The sequence below is a fragment of the Engystomops pustulosus genome, chromosome 1 (genome assembly GCF_040894005.1).
Source record: "Engystomops pustulosus chromosome 1, aEngPut4.maternal, whole genome shotgun sequence".
Taxonomy (NCBI): Eukaryota; Metazoa; Chordata; class Amphibia; order Anura; family Leptodactylidae; genus Engystomops; species Engystomops pustulosus.
In genome coordinates, this window is record NC_092411.1 from 188,234,177 (window position 1) to 188,246,299 (window position 12,123).

The 12,123-nt window shown below is 41.7% G+C and overlaps 1 protein-coding gene across 8 annotated transcripts in view; it reads right to left on the reverse strand.

Annotated features, from left to right (window-relative positions):
• Positions 1 to 12,123, reverse strand: part of SEPTIN11 (septin 11) — a 74,905-nt gene that overhangs the window by 12,002 nt on the left and 50,780 nt on the right. Inside the window, exon 10 of one of the 8 annotated variants that reach the window (XR_011848834.1) lies at positions 4,645 to 5,652. The exons of 2 other annotated variants lie outside the window; for them this stretch is intronic. Coding sequence is in view for 5 of the 6 variants with exons in the window: in XM_072115668.1 (XP_071971769.1) it covers positions 5,598 to 5,652 (55 nt within the window). In the remaining variant the exon portion in view is untranslated. Of the gene's footprint in view, positions 1 to 2,321; positions 6,730 to 12,123 lie in introns of those variants that run through there. 5 more of the 8 variants (XM_072115701.1, XM_072115680.1, XM_072115668.1 and 2 more) reach the window with 5 other exon arrangements.

Sequence of the window (12,123 nt, forward strand, 5' to 3'; positions counted from 1 at the left end):
AAAATCTGCACTGTGACAACCCCCTTAACTCTACAGGATCTTTTTCTGTTTTTGCACTAGCTTTTTACTCCCCATATCAAAAGCCCTATTTTGTAAAAATGAGGGCTATTTTTGCACACCAAAATAGTTTCTCATAGTGTCTGTATTTAATATTCCATCTAGTGTACATTTACCAAATAAAAAGAAAAGAATTTTCTTTTGGGCTCGGTATTTAGAGCTCTAACTGTGTGGTCCAAATAACCCCTCACCTTTATTCTTTAGGTTGGTACGATCATGGCGATAACAAATTTATATAGATTTAATTATGTTTTATTAGATTTAAAAAATTACAACCCTCTCAACTCCCCATATTCTGACGCCAATTACTTTTCTCATTTTTTTTTTTAATGTTCACTGTATACGGCTATTTGGTTTGGTTGTGCAGACATAGCAATATGTATATGTTTTTTAGTTTTTTTTTTTTTTTACATTAAAAAACTTTTACTAAAAATTTTTTATTGCTTGTAGAATACAATTGCTTATATATTATTCTGCAATACTTCTATATTGCAGTGTACTATACACTGACAGGAAGCTTAGAAGAACTGGAGGCCATAGAAAGGCCTCAAGTTGCCATTTTTCAGCACGCTGCAATCTCATCCTTAGGGTTCCCCTTCCTCAGAAACCATTTAGATTTCACAGTCAGCTTTGACCGAGGGATCTAACAGGTTAAACAGTCCAAATCTCCCTCTAAACCAGACTGTTAGAGCAAATACCCCGCTGTCACAAAACATGCCAAGCACCTGCCCTGCTCAGCACAGAAGCCCTGTGAAACTTTTAGGTCAAAAACTTTTTAGGCCAAGCAGCTACTGGGACAAGAAGTTGCATTAAAGGAACATGATATTGCTAGACATGAGAGATTGGGGCCAATGATTCCAATAAAAATGGAGTCACAAGGATTTTAGAGAAGTTGTTGACATTATAGTCTTTAAAGGGGTTATCCCAGTTTAAGAAATAACTTCAGGCCGGGCTGGGACGGGCTATTTAGAAAATAAAAATGTGTACTTACCTCCATCGGCGCTGCTGATGTCCCGCATTGCGGTATGTGCCCCAGTTTACAGGGGCGCACAGGGAGCTTACACCATCTCCCAGTGCCCTACAATGCTAAGAGATAGGGACGGATGAGAGGAGCTGGCCTATCCCCAAAGCCTAACCCCTAGGACTACACAGGGGATTCTGTCAGGGTGCAAGGTAAGTTATAACACACATTATATCGTAATGTAAATGCTTAGAGAAGGCAGGAAAGCATATTTCCAATGCAGCTGTAATAGCCTTCCAGAACCTGTCTTCAGTGAAAATGAGGTCCCTGGTGACAGGTTCCCTTTAAATGTACCATAGATTGTTAACCATCTCAATAGAGTCATGTGACTATATTGTAATGTACATGCTGATGTATATGCTGGAATGACTACAGAATATTGATACATTTTTTTTGTGTTCAACAATAAATTAGAATTCTTGGTCATGAAAAAATAAGACATCACCTGAAAATAAGATGTAGTCTTATTTTGGGGAAATACGTACAGTACCTAGATAGCAATGTTTTTAAAGTGTCTGAGTGCACATAACAATGGAAACATACAGGTACAACAGGCATAACAAATGTATAACGGTGCATTTGTTGTCATATAGCGCATTTGTTTTCTAAAATGTTCTACAAACCTTTGGGTCACATCAAGTACTCCATGCTACAGACAAGGATACATGCTATGCATGGTGCACAGTTCAATAAGCTGGTTACCTATGATCCTGGAGTGCACTGTAGCATCATTGACATGTAAACAGATATGAACATATGCTCCAAATGTGTAAGCAATTAATGTTTTTCTGCTTTTAATGTGCACCAATATAAGTACCGTATTTTTAGGACTATTAGGCGCCCCGGATTAAAAGGCGCACCATCAATAAATGCCTGCTAAAACATCTAGGTTTATATATAAGAAGCACCGTATTTAAAGGCGCACCTGATTATAAGGATCAATGACCAGCAGGTGGCAGACCTGTGCTCAGTTCAAGGCAGTGCAAGGAATTTTTGTGCGCCTTATAGTCTGAAAAATATGGTATTGGGCTTGTACTAGAGCCTCCAGCAACAGTATGCTTGTGACCAAATCGCCAACCTAACTATCAAAAGCATGATCTATACAGGTCAAGTTTCAAAACTTTTGCTAGGAAATGCCTTTAGGCACTTTATGAATGGTATAACTAAACTTGGAATATATTCCTTATTCAACCCATCCAGAATATTATACATGAGCAAAAGAAAAAACAAACACATCTGAAGGTGGGGTAAAAGTATATATTTTATGTGCTGGCAATATTTTCATGTCCTCTGTCTAACATACAAAATGGTATTCAAAAAGTTATATACCGCAATTTTATAGTTTATACACAAAACTGATCAAACACCATTAAAAATTCATAAACACATAACAAGTGCCTACAATATGCATCAATTCTAAAATACTGCATAAACACTGGATGCAAAGTAAAGGGTTCATAACGGAAAAAAAGACAATTTTAAACACTGGTATTTAAACTCCTAAAACTACAATTTAAGGCAAATGGTATAGTTCATGTATCAAAATTTAAAGTATAACATTACATTATTCCTATTGCTGTTCACAGCTTCATGTTCAGGATAGAAAAAAAGGAGTAACAGCGAGCTTTAAATTGCATCCATAAGCTTTTCAGATGGCATTAACCCAAATGCACTGTGGATAAAAACAAGATGCGCTGAGGACAATGGACATATATTTGCAATGAGGATGTGACGACCCATGGTTATGACGTTAGCAGTAAGGAAAAGCGGATGAGAAATGAAGCAAAAGCAAGCAAAGTTGCATAGTAGAACTAGGACAATGCATTAGGAGGGTAAGAAAAATACACACAGTAGTTGATGTTTAATATACAGTAAGTTTACTATTGCCATGCAAATCAATAATGGCATTCCTGGTAAAATGCTGCAGGTCAAAATAACCAACTGGATTTCTGAATTTTTTTAATACATTAAAGCAATTTTAGGTTTCTGACATACAAACTTTTTTGGGGGTTAAATGACCCTTATAAATGGCATCATATGGTTGGCAAATGCAGTCTCAAATACTAATGAATTACAGCGGATTTTCCACATGTAATCTGGATTGTGTGCATTTACCTTAAAGGAAAGGGGTTATCCTAAATATTTTAGTTATCCCCTATTTGCAGGATATTTAGCTGATTGGTGAGGATCTGACTGCTGGGACCCTCACTGATCACGAGAACCCTGTGATCCAGAGGACTAGCATGTGCCCTGCCGCTACATTCCCCTATCAGAGCAATCAAAGATAGCCAAGTGGTGTGCTTAGCTATTTCAGTCTTTCCCATACAACCAAGAGTGTGGTCACACGTGGCACTAAAGTTGCATTAACCAACACAACACTAGCACCCAGAGGGCAGGCCTTGACCTGATTGCATATGTGTGTTGAGTGAAACCCATGCGTTGGCTAACCAGCACCCGGAGTCTTTTATTGTTTCAATCCAAGACACTGGCTACTGGTTACCGATGGTAAACACAACTCTAGTGCCATGTGTGACAGCACCCTAAATGGAGCAGCAGGGCTCATTCTTGCCCTGCAGCTGCAACAATAAGTAAGAATGGGAACCCCCTTTCTCTGGAGAGCTGGAAGTACTGTGCCCGTGATTAGTGGCAGTTGGATCCTCATCAAATCGTTTATCCCCGAACTTAAAAAGTGGTTATCCGAGACTAGCAATAAATTTGGAACTGGCTGGTGCGTGTGATTCCGGCCATCCGGAAGCCCCCCAAGCACAGCTTCAGTGCCCCTGTAATTAAACAGGGGGCACAGATCAGACAGACTTAATTTATTGCTAGGCTCAGATAACCCCTTTAAATACTTAGAACAACCACTTTAGCAAACAGCCTTAGTTAACAGCAGTCATAATTCAGAGGCTCGAAAAGTATAATTTTTTTTTCTACTTATAAAAAATATTCAGTTTTGAGAGTTTTTGGAACACATGCGTTTTACATGTTACCATGCCATTGCCTGCATTGAATGCATTTTTCTTCATTGCTGGAAGTGTAAACAGCTGTGTTAACATTTTCACAGCAGCACCCTAAAGGCTACCATCAATCCTAAAGAGAAAAATTGTATGGCCCACATCTAGTAAAGCGTTTGTACCAGTTTTCTGTCTCATTAGAAAGAACGTGCAAACGGATTGCATCAGTTTTGTGTCGCGGCTGCACTGTGTCCAACTAGAAAGAAAAAGGGGCGTTTATTTGCCCTGTTGGATTGTGCGTCACAATTCTGTCTGACGTGCACCACAATTCTAAAGCACGAGGATGGTGCACCTGAAAAAAAAAACGATGCATTCTGCCGGAGAAGTGTGGGGGGCGCTACATTCATGAAGAACGTGTGGCAAACTGCACAAAGTACGGTTAACACTAGTTTTGATAAATGTGGGCCAATGTATGAGTGGAAGAACCAATATGACCCTTCTCCCCATGCTCTCATGCTGGCTGCATTTTTGATGTTTTTTATGCTTGTTCAAACAAGCCCACATTCAACAGCAATTGTCCAAATTAGAAATCCAGACCTCTGATATACTTACATGTGGACAGCGGAAGCACATCCAAACAGATGGAAGGTAGCCACTTACTCCGTGCACAGCCAAGGACTACTGTGGAAAAAGTATAGACACAGAAAGAAAGAAAGAAAGAAAGAAAGACATACAGGTGCAGCGGTATTGTACTAAACATGGCCCAGGGATATGTCATTAAATTTAGGCTAGCAGAAGACACTAACTTACAAACACTCAGATTTTTTAAATATTTTTTAAAGTGAATATAAAACTATATCTAATTATAAAAAAAACACTAACTGTAAAATTAAGATGCCATAAGAGTGTAGTAAACAAGCTACATATTATAATGCAACAATTTTGGTTTGGATTGCTCCCCTCTCTTTGGGCATTCCAGCATTGGTAATCTCACTTGCTTAGTAAGTGAAAAATATTAGAAATAAAATACAGTTTTGTTTAATGTTCCTGATGACTAGTCAAAATGCTACTGTAAAAAAATACTATAAAAAATAGGACAGGCCACATGTATTAGAATGTATACAAAAAATGTACATGAACTGTACATAAACCACAAAACACAAAATGAAGAGCCTGAGCATCATGAATGACCAGACACAACTAATGGCAAGGAAACTGGTTTCTGATTTGTTGTCTAAAGCTTTAACCATTACTACACCCGTAAATACCAAGGTCGCTGTATACTGCTGCTTGCATAGTGGGCCCCTCCTATATTTACCACCACCCAGAGCCATGTTTAGGCAGTGCAAAAATAAATACTAAGCTCCATCAAGGCAATATCAAGCATTAATGCGCATTGGATGCATTCTGGCAATTGAGTGGGGTCAGCTGCAGGCATGGCGGGAGGTGCAGTATTAGGTGAGCCATGACCCAGGCGAGCTTACAAACAAGAAGAGAGAGGCTACCTAGCTATGAGCAAAGAGGGATCAGGCAAAACAGCATCGGAAGAGAAAGAAATCCAGGAGTCAAAAGGTCAACATGGGTCGCCACTTCTTGGAATGTATCATAAAGGGAAAGTTGCTGTCCAGGAAGGAACCGCATAGAAAGAGAATACAAGACACAGTTTAGTCAGTTTTCTTACCACGTATGCCAACACTAGATGGACTTTGGATGTCAGGATTAAAAGCTTACTTATGAAAAACAAAAAAAAACATAAAAGGTAATGTGCATGGTCAAGGAGCTCCATCACACACATATCCAGAAATGTCCTGCTCTCTGAAGTAAATGTACAAAGATGAGGGTTACTTAAAAGTGACATTTATTAGAACTAAGTAATAAAAAGGAAGGGCCTTGCTGCTTTGTAAGCCAGTTGCCTTGCCAAACAAAAGAACCCCGAATTGATGTCAGAGGCTCAGAAGTATCAAGCTGCTGCCTTAAGCTGAGAGCTTTACCTCTGCCAAGCGATTGAATATACAGAAAATAAGCTTATTATATAGCAAGGGTGTTCTTCATGGTGACCTGTGTGTCAGATAGCAGCAATCATTCTCTGCATTTGGTTGCCTTTTTTCCATCATTACCAGTGTGAAGCATTTTCTATGGCGGAGATGCTAAAGGTTTCTGCAAATTAGATGTGCAAAGCAGAGGGGAATGGTTCACACTGGTATCCAAAGCGAAGTTTCAGAACTTTAATACAACAGTTTAAAGAAATGTGACAGAGGAACATAATATAGCCATATCATTAATACTTCAGGAATCATGGCAGGTTAATGCCATGTGCACACTGCTCAAGAGTCATGACTATTTGTAACCATGTGATGTCTGTATAACAGTTCTCGTCAGTGACTGGTCCATTTTCAATACATGCAGGCAAGGTCTTCAAGGATTAGATAGATTTTAGCCAGCAGGAACACTATTATGATTGTGATAGGCACGCATTCCTGCCAGTCAAAGGAGGCCAGGCTTGGCAACATTCACTTCCCAGCAACAAAACAAAAGGTCCGAGTGCACGCAGTCTCCCCAAGGGCAGCCAAACATGATGCGTTATATGGGTTATAAATGATCTGTGTCTGGAAACACAAATGGCAGGGACACATTGCTGCAAAAAGCAGGTGAATGCTGGGACATCCTTGGCTCGGCACACTTTATGTGAAGCTTGCACTGTAAGTTAAAAGAAAAAAAACACACAAAACACACAGGGGGAGAAAACATACAACACTCACATTAGCCATGAAAAACTGCAAATGAAAGATGAAAACAAAAATAGGAAAATATCCATAGAAGCAATGTTTTTGCCATCATCATACTTATGAACGCAAAGCATATGGTACATTTTCATCCAAAAACAACCAATGTTTATGTGTCAAGCCCCAGTTGCCCATTCAGGCGCATTACTTTTCTTCTTACCAGTAGCCAAGAAAATCAGGGGAAAAACTGCCCTATTGTCCGTACCTGGACAATTGGACAATGTCAGAAAACAGAGGACTATCATTAAAAAGCATTGCCCTTAGGGTGATGCCACACATGGCGTTTTGAACCCGTTTTTGTTCCGTTTTTAAGCAGTCCGTTAAAAAACGCATGTTTTTTTTTAAAAAAAAAAACGCATCCGTTTTTTGTAAATGCATGCGTTTTTTTACAGGTTTTGCCAATTATCTTGATTGAAAATGGTCAAAAATGGATGCGTTTTAAAAAAACTGATGCGTTTTTAACAGACTGCTTAATAACAAACCAAAAATGGGTTCAAAATGCCATGTGTGGCATCACCCTTATTCCTGAGGTTGAGTTCACACGTTCGACCTGGAGTGCGTTTCAAAATGCAATCAAGATGGAAAGGGGAGAGGCCCGGCCCAATTGCATATCGATTTCAACAGAACCCATGTAATGAGCACCTGGTGTTTTGCATTTCTATTCTTACATGCAACTCACCTGAGGTAAATCCAAATCACAGTAAGTGAATCCTACATCATGTTCCTGCACTGTCCTGCCTTGTTGTTCTTGATTGATAGGTCTCAATGCTAATACATGCTGCCAGTAGGGAACTAGTACTTAGGGACTGTCTGCCAATATTCAACTACAGACATATACAGCTCCCTTTACTTTCCCAGGGGCAGGAAATGCTACACAATGCCTTGCTAGAACCTTGTGATAAAAAAAGTAGGACAGTGGTTGTGTGCGACTTGGCGCTGCTACATCATTAACCACTCTCTAAGGAAGGAGGGATTGAAAGTGGCTTTGTGAAGAGAAATCATCTTTGCTCCTCTTCACTCCCCTAGGAATTCTCTTCAGAGGGGTTAGCAGTGACAGCCTCAAAACAATGTACAGAACAGAATTTTAGTACAAGATAAAGAAGCTTGACACTTAAACATGGACACACACATATAAAAATGTAGGTGTGGAAATGATACATCAACTATCATGATGTCAGCACAACCATTTCAAACATTAAAGTAGACCACAACATTAAAGAGGACCGGTCACCCTTAAAAAACGCATTAGGAGCCGCTTTCTAATGTAAGCAGCCCATTTTTAGCACTGTTGAACTGCTAGCTTTATCAGAATTCCCAGATAAATCTAGCAGAAACTGCAGCGCCATAGCCTCTGAACGCCGGACCGCTATAAGCTGTTCATGAGGGAGCAGTCCAAAGAGCTGCTTCTTCCCTGAACTGCCCCTCCCATGCCATAGGCTGCTGGTGACTGCTGGGTTTTACGCGGCAGTCACCGCCTCCTCGGACCACCCCCTCATGAATATCCTAGACCGCTGTGAGCTTGGTCTGGTGTTCTGAGGCTATGGCTCTGCAGTTTAACACTGCTAAAAATGGGGTAGCACTAGGAGAGGCTTACTTTAGTAAGCAGCTCCTAGTGCTTTTTTTAAAGAGTGACAGGTCTTTAGAGGCAATGTAAAATTAATAGTGTAAAACATGGCCTATGGTTAGCATAAAACACAAATAAATAAAATAAAACATTTCAGATGCATTGTCATTTATTTTAAATGTACCTTATAGACACACAGACCATTTTAAAGAGCAAAGAGTTAGCAAGTAAACCTAAAAATTAATTAGCCAACTGCACATATGCACAGAACATAAATCTTTTTGGTGTATAAAAGAAAAAGAACACTGACTTCTGACTACACCTGCATACCAGTAAATTAAGCCAGTTTTATATATATTGGGAGAAACAATGTTTGCATCAGCATTTAGGGAATGTGTACTAGACAATAACCACTAGGGGGCAACAGACTATTTGTTATAGGGAGACAATTCAGATGGTTTCCAATTGGTAAAAATATTCAGTTTTGCTATTCATTAGTCTGGAAAAGATGGCTAACTATTATGTAATGCACAGCGCAGCTTTTTCAGACATATAGAATAATATTCATATTGGCTAAAATCAGACTTATTATATAATAATTATATTATATTGTATATTCTGGATGCACGTATTACAAATCATCAAGTTTCTTTGTAGCCCCGATGTGAAATGCTATGAAGTCAATAATGCCAGTGGGAGTAGGATGGCGGCAGGGATGCAGTGCTGCACCAAGGACTTCAATTCTACTTGATTTGCTCCGACTGGACAATAAAATACTTTTAGAGTTACAACGAAACTTGTAGGCCTAGAGAAAATGAGCACTTGATAACTTTGAGTGTTATTGATAGCATATGGGATCCCTGTTCTAATGGACGTTTTATTGTTAATGCTTGCCTGGCTTACTATTTTCGCTGGCTCTCCTCATTACTATTAATAATTTTTAGCAAAAACCACCTCCATACAATTAATTATAATTCAGGATCTTTTCCAACTACTAAACACTGCTATGTTTTCTTTGTCAGAAATTATCCATAGAAATTAAAGATGCTGTACTCAGGGCATAATTTTGGAAACTTAAAGCCATCCAGATTAGCTTTGCCAGTACTGTGCTGCATGGGGCTAGAAAGTATTTGTCTGCTAAGCTAGCAGTTACCCACCAAGTAGTTGGGAAGTATAGGTTAGGAAAAAGATTTTTTAGCAACTGTACATTTTTAGCAATATTTAAAGGAAATCTGCCACCACAATCAAGAATTGTAAACCAAGTACACTTGGTTTACAATCCGTGATGCTTGTGGTAGATTTCTTTTAAAGGGGTTTAGACTGGAGAAATAAGGGGTGTAATGGGACATTGGGTGTAAAAATGGAAGTATAAAGGTTTCATCTGTGTGAAAAGTAAAACAGTGGATATGGAGGTGCATGCTATATGAAAAGCTTCAGGTGATGGGGGTGCTGGCCATATAAGAAGGAGGGAGACATGAGAGTACAGGCCTGCTTTACACCCCCTGAAATATAGAGGATTCCTGCAATCAACTCCTGCTGTCCTTATAAAGGATACCCACACTATGCTCCTTCTGTCCTTATAAAGGATGCCCACACTACGCTCCTGCTGTCCTTATAAAGGATGCCCACACTACGCTCCTGCTGTCCTTATAAAGGATCCCGGCAATCCACTCCTGCACTACGCTCCTGCTGTCCTAATAAAGGATCCTTGCACTCTGCTCCTGCTGTCCTAATAAAGGATCCTTGCACTACGCTCCTGTTGTCCTAATAAAGGATCCTTCCACTACGCTCCTGCTGTCCTTATAAGGATCCCTGCAGTTGGCACTGGCTGTCCTTATATAGGATCCTGGCAATCCACTCCTGTCGTCCTTATAAACGACACCCACACTATGCTCCTGCTGTCCTTATAAAGGATCCCGGCAATCCACTCCTGCACTACGCTCCTGCTGTCCTAATAAAGGATCCTTGCACTCTGCTCCTTCTGTCCTTATAAGGATCCCTACAGTTCGCACTGGCTGTCCTTATATAGGATCCTGGCAATCCACTCCTGTCGTCCTTATAAACGATACCTGCACTCCACTCCGGCCATCGACTCAGATCATCCAAGTAGAGGACCTCCACACTGAACTCCTGTTCATTAACCACTAAACACCAGTTACCGTATATACTCGAGTATAAGCCGACCCGAGTATAAGCCGAGGCCACTAATTTTACCACCAAAAACTGGGAAAACCTATTGACTCGAGTATAAGCCGAGGGTGGAAAATGCATTGGTCACAGCCTCCCAGTATATAGCCTTCCAGCCCCCAGTAGTACATTGCCAGCCCCCTTGAAGTATACAGCCTGCCAGCCCCCTTGAAGTATACAGCCTGCCAGCCCCCATGAAGTATACAGCCTGCCAGCCCCCTTGAAGTATACAGCCTGCCAGCCCCCTTAAGTATACAGCCTGCCAGCCCCCTTAAGTATACAGCCTGCCAGCCCCCTTAAGTATACAGCCTGCCAGCCCCCTTAAGTATACAGCCTGCCAGCCCCCTTAAGTATACAGCCTGCCAGCCCCCTTAAGTATACAGCCTGCCAGCCCCCTTAAGTATACAGCCTGCCAGCACCCTTAAGTATACAGCCTGCCAGCACCCTTAAGTATACAGCCTGCCAGCACCCTTAAGTATACAGCCTGCCAGCCCCCTTAAGTATACAGCCTGCCAGCCCCCTTATGTATACAGCCTCCAGCCCCCTTATGTATACAGCCTGCCAGCCCCCTTAAGTATACAGCCTGCCAGCCCCCTTAAGTATACAGCCTGCCAGCCCCCTTAAGTATACAGCCTGCCAGCACCCTTAAGTATACAGCCTGCCAGCACCCTTAAGTATACAGCCTGCCAGCACCCTTAAGTATACAGCCTGCCAGCACCCTTAAGTATACAGCCTGCCAGCCCCCTTAAGTATACAGCCTCCAGCCCCCTTATGTATACAGCCTCCAGCCCCCTTAAGTATACAGCCTCCAGCCCCCTTAAGTATACAGCCTCCAGCCCCCTTAAGTATACAGCCTCCAGCCCCCTTAAGTATACAGCCTTCAGCCCCCTTACGTATATAGCCTCCAGCCCCCTTATGTATGCAGCCTCCAGCCCCCTTATGTATGCAGCCTCCAGCCCCCTTATGTATGCAGCCTCCAGCCCCCTTATGTATACAGCCTCCAGCCCCCTTATGTATACAGCCTCCAGCCCCATTCGCCAAGCACATTAAAAAAAAAACCTTTCATACTCACTTACAGGCGGCTCCCTGATGCTCCGTTCCGCGTGGCTGGTCTTCGGTCTCCGGTCTTCTCTGTGTTGTATCAGCCGCAGACACGCGTCCACGCGATCTGCCGGCTGGCGCACAATATCACGTGACGGTGTCGCCGCTGATGACGTCATCAGCGGCGACACCGTCGCGTGATATTGTGCGCCAGCCGACAGATCGCGTGGACGCGTGTCTGCCGGCTGATACAACACAGAGAAGACCGGAGACCGAAGACCAGCTGCGGGGAAGACAGAAGAGGAGCCGCCGAACATCGGGAGCAACGCGGACCATCGGGCCTCCGGAGGGTGAGTATGGAAGTTTTTTTGTGTTTTGTTGACTCGTGTATAAGCCGAGGGGAGATTTTTCAGCACATTTTTTGTGCTGAAAAACTCGGCTTATACACGAGTATATACGGTACTTGGCTGAAATGTGTCCATTAAATGATTACCTACAGAGACTACCAGTGACATA